General features: G+C 49.5%; 3 protein-coding genes and 1 long non-coding RNA gene across 6 annotated transcripts; 2 read left to right on the top strand and 2 right to left on the bottom strand.

Moving 5' to 3' along the window:
* The first annotated feature begins 274 nt into the window (after window positions 1–274).
* Window positions 275–3,744, top strand: tw (twisted). 2 transcript variants are annotated; one of them, NM_001272173.1, is made up of 10 exons: window positions 275–543; window positions 619–702; window positions 763–847; window positions 917–1,021; window positions 1,076–1,184; window positions 1,246–2,027; window positions 2,098–2,338; window positions 2,403–2,551; window positions 2,615–3,053; window positions 3,168–3,744. In NM_001272173.1, exons 1-10 carry the CDS (start codon window positions 434–436, stop codon window positions 3,359–3,361), a joined length of 2,298 nt encoding a protein of 765 aa, NP_001259102.1. In that variant the 5' UTR covers window positions 275–433; the 3' UTR covers window positions 3,362–3,744. The 2 variants fall into 2 exon arrangements, with proteins under 2 accessions (NP_001259102.1, NP_569858.1); NM_130502.3 differs by having other exon boundaries at window positions 3,168–3,575.
* On the bottom strand, window positions 3,384–5,618 carry CG13360 (uncharacterized protein). Its single transcript, NM_130503.3, has 3 exons — window positions 5,001–5,618; window positions 4,121–4,432; window positions 3,384–4,056 (listed from the first exon to the last, which is right to left on the bottom strand). Exons 1-3 carry the CDS (start codon window positions 5,541–5,543, stop codon window positions 3,646–3,648), a joined length of 1,266 nt encoding a protein of 421 aa, NP_569859.1. The 5' UTR covers window positions 5,544–5,618; the 3' UTR covers window positions 3,384–3,645.
* Window positions 5,619–5,812: 194 nt separating this feature from the next.
* lncRNA:CR44469 (long non-coding RNA:CR44469) lies at window positions 5,813–6,095 on the bottom strand. The gene has a single exon (NR_123766.1). It is a non-coding gene; the product is annotated as a long non-coding RNA:CR44469 (long non-coding RNA).
* Window positions 6,096–8,675: 2,580 nt separating this feature from the next.
* Window positions 8,676–12,590, top strand: CG16989 (uncharacterized protein). 2 transcript variants are annotated; one of them, NM_001297832.1, is made up of 1 exon: window positions 8,676–12,590. In NM_001297832.1, exon 1 carries the CDS (start codon window positions 8,691–8,693, stop codon window positions 11,826–11,828), a length of 3,138 nt encoding a protein of 1,045 aa, NP_001284761.2. In that variant the 5' UTR covers window positions 8,676–8,690; the 3' UTR covers window positions 11,829–12,590. The 2 variants fall into 2 exon arrangements, with proteins under 2 accessions (NP_001284761.2, NP_569860.3); NM_130504.3 differs by having other exon boundaries at window positions 8,676–11,883.
* The last annotated feature ends 24 nt before the right edge of the window (window positions 12,591–12,614 follow it).

Consider the following 12,614-nt stretch of genomic DNA (forward strand, 5'->3'; position numbering starts at 1 on the left):
CCATAAAATCCCAGAAAATATATATATTTTACAGCATTTTTGCGATGTAGATATCTGTAAAGATATTTTTACTATTTCACTTTTGAAAATATTGCATACTTTTAAGAGCATTGCTACTGCTTAGTACCTCCTGTATCCACCAGATTCGCTGTAGATGTTACAGAAAGTCTGGTAACAAACTGGTTAAAGACCCGTCTTGGCCCAGATTTATCGATAGCGAGGGCGAAAGCAGCTCCCCGATATTGTAAGCCCGATTTGTTTGGTCAAAGCACAGCCAAAGCCAAGTTGCAGACCTGCAGACCGGTTTTGGCCAAGAAAGAAGAACGAAGAAAGATCGAGTCGGTCGACCAAAGAGAAAGCATGATCGGTTGGTTGTTGTTGACGTGTGCACCACTCTAAGAAGTGTTTCAATTTAAACGGCCAAAACTATATAATGGCAGCAAGTGTTGTTAAAACCCCCAAGTGCCCCAGACGAGGATCTGTCAAAGATGTGGCCCAAAACGCACCTAGAACAGCACCCACATCTAGCAAAGAGGCCAATTGGTAAGCGCAGCGAGATCAAAACAAAAGAGAATTTTAGTGAAATTCCTCAAATTCCTCCAAAAACCCCAAAAACAGGAACTGGTGGCTTCTCCTGGCTACCGTCTTCCTGGTGACCTTCGCCACCCGCTTCTATAAGGTCACCGAGCCGGATCACATATGGTAACTGAACCACTTTTGAAAGTGACTCGCCGGACTAATAGTTACTTATCTTTTTTCCAGTTGGGATGAGACGCACTTTGGCAAGATGGGCAGTTGGTACATTAACAGAACCTTTTTTTTCGATGTCCATCCACCGCTAGGAAAGGTGGGATACTGATAATACAATACTCAAGCAAATTAGGCTGACCAATTTAAAATGTTTCCAAATAAATAGATGCTCATTGGCCTCTCTGGCTACTTGACGGGCTACAATGGAACGTTTCCGTTTGAGAAGCCAGGTGACAAGTACAACGAGACGCGGTACCAGGGCATGCGATATGTACGTGATTACAATACCTGTGAACTGCGTCCTGTTAATTGATCTCACCCACAGTTCTGCACCACACTGGGAGCTCTGATCATGCCCATGGGATTCGATACTGTCTACGATTTGACCCGTTCCCATGAAGCTGCCTTGCTTGCGGCTGCCTATCTTATTTTCGGTTAGTGTAAAGACGTGTGCTAAGTTAACCCTCTTATTTGCCTGCTATTTTCTACGTTCAGATGTGGGGCTCTTGACCCTGAACCAGTACATCCTGCTGGACCCCATTCTGTTATTCTTCATGATGGCCTCCGTCTGGGGCATGGTCAAGGTATCGAAGTCCACGGCCTCCGGAGGATCGTACGGTCTACGCTGGTGGCTCTGGCTCTTCCTCACCGGCACCATGTTGTCCTGCACGATTAGCGTTAAGTTCGTGGGTCTGTTTGTGGTGCTGCTGGTCGGTCTGCATACAGCCACTGAACTGTGGCTCATCCTCGGCGATTTGGGGCAGCCCATTTTGGAGACTGTTAAGCAGTTGGCCTGCCGGGCCATCACCCTGATTGTCTGGCCCGTTCTCCTCTACATCCTGTTCTTCTACATTCACCTGAGTGTCCTTAACCGCAGCGGCAACGGAGATGGGTTCTATAGTTCGGCCTTTCAGTCCAGGCTGATCGGCAACTCCCTATATAATGCCAGCATGCCCAGAGATGTCGCCTACGGATCGCTAGTGACAATCAAGAACCACAAGACGGGCGGAGGCTACCTGCACTCGCATCATCACCTGTATCCCAAGGGATCTGGCGCTAGGCAGCAGCAGGTTACCACTTACACCCACAAGGACGAGAACAACAAGTGGCTAATCAGGCCGCACAACAAGCCGGGTCCACCAAAGGGCAAGGTACAGATCCTCCGGCACGGGGACCTCGTCCGCCTGACTCACATGGCGACCAGGAGAAATCTGCATTCCCACAACGAACCTGCACCCATGACCAAGAAGCATTTGCAGGTCACAGGCTATGGCGAGGTGAGCACCAACATATTTTACATTTTAATTGGCTGGGAAAGCTCATGTGGTATACTTCGACGAACTTCAGTTGGGACTAGGCGATGCCAACGACGTCTGGCGCGTGTTGATTGTGGGCGGCAAGGTCAACGAAACGGTACACACGGTCACTTCCCGTCTCAAGTTCATCCACCTGCTGCAGAACTGCGCCCTGACCTCCAGTGGGAAGCAGCTACCGAAATGGGGGTTCGAACAGCAGGAGGTGTCATGCAATCCCAACGTGCGCGACAAGAACTCGCAGTGGAACGTCGAGGACAACGAGCACAAGTTGAGTAAGTAAATACTACTAAAATACTTCGGCTAATATTCAATTACTGTCAATTTATTTCCGTACAGTGCCCAGTGTAAGCTTTAGCGTGTATGCGCCCGGCTTCTTTGCCCGCTTCCTCGAATCCCACGCCGTAATGCTGCAGGGAAACGCAGGACTCAAGCCCAAAGAAGGCGAGGTCACCAGCAGACCCTGGCAGTGGCCAATCAACTACAGGGTGAGCATAGCAGAAACAAACAATATTCGGTCAGAAGAAGTAACACTTTCCTTTCCTATCTAGGGCCAGTTCTTCTCCGGCAGCAGTTACCGCATCTACTTGCTGGGAAACCCGTTGATTTGGTGGAGTAATCTGGTTTTCCTGGCCCTTTTCGTCACGGTTTTCCTGTGCAACGCAGTTGTTCAGCAAAGAAGAGCTGGCTTCGCCCGATCGGCGGCCCAAAATCAAGCCCAAGTTCCCGATTCGGAAACAGTGGCCCAGGACGAGGAGAGTGAGCACTCCACCACGGACATCTGCAGTTGTTGTACTCCGGCGAAGGAGATAGTCCCAAAGGCAGTTCCCAGTGGGTCCCCGGAGGCACCCAACCCGGCGCAGTCCTTAAGGGCGGCCGCCTGGCTTTTTCTGGGCTGGATGCTCCACTATTTGCCCTTCTGGGCGATGGGACGGGTGCTCTACTTCCACCACTATTTTCCGGCCTTGATCTTCAACTCCTTGCTGACGGGTAAGCAGATAGAAGCTGTGTCAAACTTCATCTTTGTTTAAAAGCAAATTAATAGTGCCTAATAATTCCTTTACCGTTTGTCATTTTAAACTGTTTTTAAATAATTTCACACAGGCGTTATGTACAACTACATTTTGAGGGTTCTGCCCAAATGGATTCACCACGTTATCCTCGGACTGGTTCTCTCGATCCTGGTGTATAGTTTTGCCGCCTTCTCGCCACTTGCTTACGGAATGAGTGGTCCTCTAGCCAACGAGCCGAACTCTACAATGTACAATCTCAAGTGGCTTTCTACCTGGGAGTTCTAGTTAATATAACCTTAAGCATTTTGTGGTTCAATAAGTGTTTTAATAATCCTTTAAAGCTCCAGAACATAACTCATATGCATCTTTGTGAAAATGAAAACCCCAAATAGGCAACTATTTATTATTTATGAGTAGGTATAATGATTAATTTATAGAATACGCTTAACTCTACGTACTGTTTACAAACAAAAACAAAAAAAAAACCATTGGTAAAAGTAGCAAAATTCTCGATAAGCCTAAGTATTAAAGGATCTGGGGATCCGTGTCCCACGGTCCTGCGCTACCCATCAATCGAATATTCCCAGGTCATCGAAGCGACGCAGGGCGTAGCGCAAGGTGTCCGTGGTGCGGGGATTGGAGGAGAACATCAGCTGGACCTTCTTCTTGGCGAAGTCCTGGTCCGACAGCGCCTCTATGCTGATGTCGTACGAGTCCTCCTTCTTCATGGTCACCATCGGCAGAAAGGCGTAGGACGAGAAGAAGCCGTACAGTTCTCTGGCCCGGATCTCCTGTTGAATATCCGCGTAGCTGGGCACAAACGCCGAGTGCATCCGCTCCAGGCTGTCCCTTAGGGAAGCGTAGTACGTCTGGATAAGGAACTCGCGCCGGTGGATCAACACGTCCAGCTGGACGCTGCTGTTTAGGAAGAAGTTTATGTCGCAGCCTGGGCTGCCGAAGAAGCTGTTTTGGAAATCCACCTGGAATTGCATAGAGCCCACAGTTAGTGTCCAGAATTACAAATGATGGAGTCTAGACACTCACGAATATGGCATCGATGGGCTTCGTGGGCTGCTCGTCGTCGTATTTATACATGAAGTTGTTTACCCACAGGTCGCCATGATTAAGCACAGTGATCTCTCCGGGCAGCGGCCGCCCGGTGGTCACGAGGTTCTCCTTGATGTTGTCGCAGTGGCGGTGCAGCTTCTCTGCCAGCAGCTCGTAGCCGGGCCACTTGGAGACGACGTTGGCCAAAGTCCGGCACTGGAGGGTCATGAAGTTGATGAATCGCTCGTTGGTTCTGATGTAGTTTTCGTCCAGCATACCGGTGGTGAAGTGCTCGCGAACACTTGGTTCCTGCAAGAGAGTCCAAGCCAATAAAATAAACATGAAATCAAAAAACTAAGAAATTCCTGCCAACTTTACCCATTTCTGATTTTGATTTGATATTTGCTTTAAGATGGCAAAGAGAGAGTGAAAATGTTTGATTGTTAAATGTGTTTTTATAAACTGAAAAGTACATAATGAGTATAGTTATTAACCATGTTATACATATATTTCAAAGGTTCACTGTAAACGTATAATTAATCATTTATTTGACTGTATTTGACGTAATCACTTGATCAGCAAAAATCCCATTGATAGGGAGCATTTTTTTTTTTTTTTTTTTTTTGTTAGGTAATGCCCATTAATAATTCCATTATTAAAATAAAATCGCATGAATTGCGGATGATTAACATATCAATGCGAGGGAAACGAAAAACCATTCATTCGTATTACTGGGACTTGAAATAATCTCTTGATCTTCATGTTGCTAAAGGATTTTATCGAAATTGTTCTACTCCAAATTTCTCTTCTCAATAGGTTGTTCAATTTGATATGATTGATACAAGTAAGCAATTCAAGCTCTCAACTTAGCACTCACCTTCTCGGCCAGCACCATTGAGCTGGCGTGGAACTTGCCCAGCTTCTTGAGGATGACCACGCAGTGCTCCTCGTTAAGCCCGCTCTGCCTGCTGGCTAGCTTGTAGCCGTACTGGGTGAGGTCGTCGAAGACGATCGTCTGGATGGGCTCGCGGGTTGTGTACAGGCACTTGGCTCCAAACTTGGACCCGTCGCCGATCAAGACTTCCAGTTTGCCGAGGACGTCGAAGTAGAATATCTTCTCGCGCAGATACACGGCCAGCTCCTCGAGGAACTGGGTGGCCGGCGTGATGGCAATACTCTTGACAATCAGGGCCAGCTCCTCGTCCAGCTGCCTCTTGCTGCTGCGGTAAAGTGCCTTGGCCCTATAGATTTTGCTGCAGTAGTTCTCACCGCCGCCACCGCTCGACTCGGAAAAGATGATCTTCTTGATGTCCACCCGCATGTCTCGAAGTCCGTCCTCAAGCGCCGCCTTGAAGAAGTCCTCGTTGAGGTACTTGGGAGGCTCGTGGCCCAGTCGCTTCTGCTTGTCGTCCAGCTTCATCTATCCAGCTGTCCTTTCTGGCTGCGAAATTATACCACGATCTCTGGATTTCAGGAGGAGGGTCACCTGCTTCGGCGGTTTCTTCGACTGGGAAACTGCCGCCCCGCCAGCGCACTTATATATATTAAGCCCTTATCAGCAACAGGTGCTGTCCGCGGCGCAGTCGGCTTCGACCGCACCGATATTTGTCGCCACACCATATCTCTATTGACGACTACATAGTATAGACCAGACCAAGTGCTCCATAGATGCAATTCCAGTGGGGGTGGGAGGCTTCAGGCTCACTCCCATGGAGTAAGAAGTAAAATAAAGAACACCCAATATAGAGCTCCAGAACCTGGTTTAAGTTAAAGTGAGGCTACAACTGTATTCCAAGGGTTATTCCACCGGCTTTCAATGACTGTGTGCCGGCTTGAATTACAGTCCTAGGCGCCCCCTTGTATTTTGTCAATCCCTTTGGCCACACAGCCCCTGGATTTGTCGCTCGACTAGATCCCATTCCGATCCGAAAACCTCTCGGACTCTCAATTCTGAAATGCTGTACAGATCGGTATCATCGCCTAGGCGAGCGACGTGGTCGACATACCTCGAATGCCTTCGCAAACAATATATGTAGCGGACGCACACCTACATCTGGGCACCAAGCCAACACCAAGCACCAAGCCGTATTGCACATACCACAAAACGACAAATCAGATTTAGATAAAACAGATCTCGGGGCCCTGGGTACTCGTACTTCACCAAACTCGAAGATATGGGTAAAATGCTTAACTCCAAACCTGACTTTGAGAGAGTTTCTGGGTCCACAATTGTAGGGGACGGTTGATAATCGGTGCACCTGGCATGGGGCATCCGTGGAATACTAACTACACAGATTACAGTGCTCAGCACGTGGTTGAATATTAATCTAGTCGGGGAGTGCTAATCGATTGTAATTGCAATTAATTACCAGGTGCGGCAATATTTGTAGCGCCAGCAATCCAAAAAGTATGCTAGGCCTAATATTTTTAACTGGACGTACTATCATACGCAGACTAACGAACATTTCGAATTCCGGGAATCATAGGCGAAGTTCCCACTAAATCTGTGGAAATCCAGAAAGCGGATTCTGTCGAAAATGCTTGACCATTCGCCATTAGCCGAATGTGATTTATCATTAGATGGCACATTCTTGAAAACAAACGTGAAAAGCAATGTCTTTGTTCTGATTTGCTCATCAGCGGTACATATAGACATTGCGTCATGGCCAAGTGGCCATGGGTCTTGAGGCGCATATAGGCCAAATCTAGATTCAGGTATATGCAATCCGAGCTCTAGAAGCCATCAGCACAAGCCATCGGGTGAGTCAGGGATCGAAACTATACGTGCGAAAGAGGATTGAACTTGACAACAATGGAACTGATGTGCTCACATATCACCTTTAATCGCGTCTGGGCGCCGTCTATTTAGTTCACCATGTGTCTGCTAGAACTACTTGGACATCGCCCTTGACCCCAGAATTCGCTTGCTCTTCCGATTGTGTACACACATGCAGATCTGTATATGTGCCCACGTCTCGGAACTAATCTCAAATGACGTATTGAACTACAGAGTCATCGATCTAAAATTAAAGGCACTCCGCTACAAAGTGGCCATGACAATGATGATGTGCAGCATCAGAAGACACGCTATCTGCATAGCGGATTTGGTTTCCGAGGAGCGTACGGCGACGGTCCAAATAATTGGGGTCGGCGGGCTATCAAATTGGACATCGACTGCCGTCCGTCGGAAGTCGGAATTCTCATCGATATTCCAGTATGTACATATATACATACGTATTCCGTTTGAGCTAGCTGTGGGAATTGAACCTTTAGGATCGGAGACTAAATCGCAATCTTGTAGTTTGATCTCCATCAAATCTGCACTCGATTTGGGTTGGTATTGACTAATATTTTAAAAAACCGGATACATCAGATCATCAAAGGCATTGATATTATCAAGTCGGCAAGCATACACATAAGGCAATCTTTGTCCGAAGTAGCTTCTGGAAGAATCATGGCAGACAGTATGACCTACGGCGCTGCGTTTGCAATCTGCTGGCTTTTATTTGCAAAGCCCTAAACAAAACAGGCAAATACAAAACCTTCACACACTTCCACTGCTCGCATAACTCGCTGGCCACGACGATGTAGTGGAAACAATAGAAGCAATCTGTGTAAACATTGATTCTATTCCCAGCCGATCCTATCTGAAGATCGAAACTCGACATACCTCGATAGATAAACGTCGCGATTACCTGTGCATTCACTACAAGGCTTGATAACTTGATAATTGGGCCTGTTTCCCTATGTGTACACCGTTCATGAGGAACTTAAGCCGTGTTGAAGTTGTTGGCTCTCATTTGGTACCGCCCCCTCGGTACAGACTAGAGAGTGTTTGAAAAGCAAAAGTTTTTTATATACAGACATGGTTACGACTTGAGTGCTCGGTCCTTTGACGCAACAGACGTAGGGAGTTTTGCGATCGCATTGAGCGGAACCGAACCACTTGCAGTCCTCGAATTGTGTCAAAACTCAAGTAGCAACAAAGTGTTTACTTGGCTTTTCATGCCATATCTGCTGCTGTTCCAGAGCCAGTGCCAGAGCCAGAGCGGGAAGGGTAGTGGGGTCGGAAAGAGAGGGCGCGATGGCGGCACGCCACCAAAGTCAGCGATTGCGATAGAAATACTGATGAGATAGTCCGTCCGGCCATTCGAAAATTTGCTGCTGCGCAAAAAATTGCATCAAACACAATCCCAATTCTTGCATTGCTCTGAAAAAACGATCCAAAGCACAGATGTCCCGTATTTCGCATCTAGATGTGTCGTTAGATATCCGGATACCGGCAAAGGCTCCAACGCAAATCTGTCGGATCTGTGTAGTAAGCTGCTCAGGAGTAGTGTGCGTTGGGCGAGCTGTCTTTTACTACAACATTTTACTTCTCTGCGAGGAACTTACCCTGTGATTCCTCACTTTTTATCGAATACAAGGAAGCCTTTTAGTTTAAAAGTAACGGACATTCATGTGATTGGCGCCTTTATCGATGCACTTAGTGCCGCCTGGTCACACTTGTCGCAGTGACATTTCGGGTAATCGTTATCGCTTGAAGTAAACATTCGATAGAGTAGAAATGGATCTGCGCCGTGAGCTTCTGGAGGCGGAGTCTAGAACGGATCAGGAAGAAGCGGATCGCGACTCGCACTTACAGCTCGTCCGAGAAGTGGACCACAATGTTGGCGTGCCCGTGGGCGTGGCGGCATATCGTCTGCAGCAACTAATCGCGGGTGTACGAGCGAGAGGCCACCACGACTTGTTGCGTCTTTGGCAGCTGTGGCTCAACGAGCTAATCTTGGCCAAGAAAATAATTCTGGTAAGGTCGCACCTACTCATAGAGGAGCTATTGGCAGGAACAGAGTTGAAGCCGTCCGTCGAAACTGTCAACTTGATGTTGACTGTGCTTAAATCCACCCCGAAGGAGAACCTGGCTGGGTTTTGGCCCCGATTGAGCGCATTAACTCATGCCAAAGATATGGACGTCGCTCTGTTGCTGCTGCAATGCCAAGATCGTGTGCTGGCCGAGCTGGAGGAATCGCCGGAGGTGGCCGAGCACAACCAGGGACTGGTTAACTCCCTCATCAACATGCACTTTGAGGGACGCTGGCTGGTCGCCAAGGAGCAGTTGCCCCTGCTGCTGGCGCAGAGCCTGCAACTGATTCAGAAGCTGGTGACCAGGCAGCCCGACTACGCCGCGCAAAGAGTCCCCGAACTGATGGGGCTAGTCCAATGCTATCTGCAGTATGGAGCTGAAGGAGAAACCCACCTAAAGCCCCGGAAGTTGCCGCCCGCACAACAGTCGGCTGCCTATGGGCAGGAGAAGGAAGAGGAAGACCAGCTGCTGGCCCAGATGTCCCGCCCTTGTGGTCGCAAGAACAAAGTGCGCAAGATGCGTTCGCTTGCCAAACAGCGCAACCAGGCGGTCAATGAACACCATGAGCCGAATCCGCGAGAGCGTCTGGTACTGATGGGTAACCAGGACTACGGCTGCTTAACTGGAGACTCGGGCGAGAACGGGCTGCCCTCTGATTCGGATCAGCAGCAGACAGAAAACAAGCACCATCGGCACCAAGAGGCCAAGGTGAGGATCTCCGCATTACATTTGCTCAGCACCCTGACCAACCAACTGCCGCGCCGCTCGTTTTATGGCTACTGGCACGTCCTGTTCCCTGACGGAGACGCGGGTGGTACTCCCCACCTACTGCTCCTTGGTCTGAAAGACACAAATTTCCGTTGTCGAGCTCTGGCCCTGCAGGTGGGAGCGCAGCTGTTGTACGGTTCAAAGGCATTCCTCAGCCAGGCATGCTCGCTCGGACCCAGCAACTTTACGCCATTTGCCGTCAGCCTGGCCAGCTCTGTATTGACCGCTTATCGCATCTTGATCGCTATCCTCGAGAGAGAGTATACACCGCCTGTGCTGACCCAGTGCCTCAAGTGCTTAGCCGTTTTGGTGCAAGCCACGCCCTTTCATCAGCTGGAAATGGGATTTGTCTACGAGTTTGTGGGCCACGTGAAAAAACTGATAAAGAGTAGTGACCCTCCGGTCGCCGTGTCCGCCTTACTGGTCATGGAAATGCTGGTGGGCACATCCAAGCTTACACCGGAGATTGCCAGCTCCATAGGACTGGCTCCAAGTCAGAGAAACCTTCAAATGGAACACGCGAGTACGGCGGAAACATACCAGGAGTTGTGCGACTCGGATGCGGAGATGGAACTCGAGGAGGGGGATGAGCAGCAGCAGCCATCGCAGAACAATGTGGTGAATCCCGTCCACACAGTGTCCCCAACCATTCCGCGCAATTCATGGCTGCTAAGGCAGGTCCTCCGCTGTCTGGAGGGCATGAGAATTCCATCCGCCGTGCGCTTGGAGTGTTTCCAGGTGCTTCAGGCCATGGCCACACACATAGGCCTGCTGCGAGGACATCAGGTGCGTTTGTCAAGGGTGATATCCGCTGGGCTGACTGATCCCGCTACAGATGTAAAGCTGTACGCCGCACGCTGCTTGGATTCAGTTGGCTACCAGTTGGGCAGACTGTTACCGGAACCGGCAGAACGGGAGCTGCAGATGTCGTTTTGGCTTACCCTGCTGCCGGCCACCTATGAAGCCTACGATTCCGCCGGGTTCTCCTTGAAGTGCGCGCTCTGCGACGCCCTGTCCAACATGGGTGCTATTAGCTTTGAGAGACTACCGGATGGCCAGAGGACCGCCCTGTTGGCCTTCCTAAGCGGTTGCGCCAGCGACGATCATGAGGAAACACTGGTCAGGGTAGCCGCTTTGCGGGCTATGGCCGTCTACGTGCTGCATCCCTCGCTAAGGACGGATCTTGGATTTGTGGAGAATGCAGCGGAGCTGACATTGCGTATCTTAGGTGATTCCCAGCTCTTGGCTAGAATCAAGGCCGCATGGGCCCTGGGGAACATCAGTGACGCACTGGTGGCCGGTATTCCCAACCAGACCGAACGAATTTCCGCCGAACTTTTAGAACGCCTCATCCAGGCAGCCACCAAGAGCTGTGCCGATAACGACAAGGTCAGGGCCAACGCGGTGCGTGCCCTGGGAAATCTCTTGCAGATCTTGCAGGTCCAGCCCTTAGGAAACGGTGAACTGATGCAAGTGGCCATGTCTAAGCTGCTAGACTGTGTAACATTGCCAGGCAACGCTAAGGTGAAGTGGAATGCATGCTATGTCATCGGAAACCTAGTGAAGCACAGGGCTTTCTTTGCCAACAACCGCCTGGCTGGTATCTTATTTCCCACCCTGTGTCAGTTGGTGGTGCAGCACGCTAACTTCAAGGTACGCACCAATGCAGCCGGAGTTCTGCTGCAGGTCAAGCAGCGTGAGGACTTCAGTGCCCACTTTCCTCTGCTATGGCGTTCGCTCCTGGACGCTCTGGTGCGCTCTAATGTATTGGAAAGCTTTGAAGAGTACAACCACCGGGATGCACTTCAGCAACAGTTGTGCCTAGCCATTGCCCACCTACTGTTGCTGGCCAGGAGCTCGGATCTGCCGATGATGCGAGAGTCCCTAGAGGAGGATCGCCTAGAGGAGGTGCAGGCCACGTGGCGGCGCGTCGCATTCCGCATTGTTCCTGAGCAGTCGGATCCGCTCTTCACCTGCAGTCCTCTGCTGCAGCAGCGTCTCCAAGGGGATGTCAACAATCTGCAGCGCTGCGCCTTGGCGTTCATCACTAGCACACTCCGCCTGGACCCATAGAAGCCTCCTGCTTTAATCTACCTAACAAAACAAAAATAAATTAATTTTAAATGTTAACTCCTCTAGCGCAACAACATTATTGCATCATTTCTCGATCTTAGAAACCCGGCGAGCAGAAATATGACCACGTGCAAAACAGTCAGCTGATCAGTCTAATAAGCGCTTTCATAGTGATGCCCGCGTGCCTCTTAATTTCGGCATCCACCCATGTAACAAGGGACTTTCGTGCCTATCTTGCTCATTCGTGACACGAACATCAAGAACAACTCGGCTGCTCATCACTGGTGTGCGCTCTGTTCCGAATTAACGGTTGTGCTGCTTTCCTATTGGTCAATTGGTAACTGGAAAGATCGAAAGGGCTGCCAGCTGCAGCTTGCTAGGGATTCTGTTGGCCTAGTGTCTGGGACCCGACAGTTGTCTGCGAAAAATGTTGCCCCGTCGTAAATTTTGTCAAAAATTTGTGAATTCTCAGTGGCTGAACACCAGGCAAACAAAAATTGCCACATAGGGCAGACATCATAAAGTAACTAACGGTTTCTCCCCATCTTTGGCTTCCTATTGGTCGAATGGGCTGACTGGAAAAGCGTAAGGCGCAGCCATCTTGAAAAGGATCAGCTGTTTTAGTTAATTTGAGCGGCCAGCTAGCACCTGTTACTGTTTCTGTTCGCCTGGTGCCTGAAACTTGTAAAGGTGGCAATTTCGACCAGAGAAATTACGATTTTAAACATCCCATCCTTTGTACGACGACGTAGATCGACTACGAAAATGTTTAAATAAATACAATTA

The sequence above is a fragment of the Drosophila melanogaster genome, chromosome X, assembly GCF_000001215.4.
Source record: "Drosophila melanogaster chromosome X".
Taxonomy (NCBI): Eukaryota; Metazoa; Arthropoda; class Insecta; order Diptera; family Drosophilidae; genus Drosophila; species Drosophila melanogaster.

Bases quoted from the DNA above. Each gene is read 5' to 3' on its own strand.
- tw (NM_001272173.1), top strand. From the start codon at position 434: ATGGCAGCAAGTGTTGTTAAAACCCCCAAGTGCCCCAGACGAGGATCT. The intron at 1,022-1,075 runs GTACGTGATTAC...TCTCACCCACAG, and splicing joins GGTACCAGGGCATGCGATAT to TTCTGCACCACACTGGGAGC. The intron at 2,028-2,097 runs GTGAGCACCAAC...GACGAACTTCAG, and splicing joins AGGTCACAGGCTATGGCGAG to TTGGGACTAGGCGATGCCAA.
- CG13360 (NM_130503.3), bottom strand. From the start codon at position 5,543: ATGAAGCTGGACGACAAGCAGAAGCGACTGGGCCACGAGCCTCCCAAG. The intron at 4,433-5,000 runs GTGAGTGCTAAG...ACTCTCTTGCAG, and splicing joins CAATGGTGCTGGCCGAGAAG to GAACCAAGTGTTCGCGAGCA. The intron at 4,057-4,120 runs GTGAGTGTCTAG...ATGCAATTCCAG, and splicing joins AGCCCATCGATGCCATATTC to GTGGATTTCCAAAACAGCTT.
- CG16989 (NM_001297832.1), top strand. From the start codon at position 8,691: ATGGATCTGCGCCGTGAGCTTCTGGAGGCGGAGTCTAGAACGGATCAG.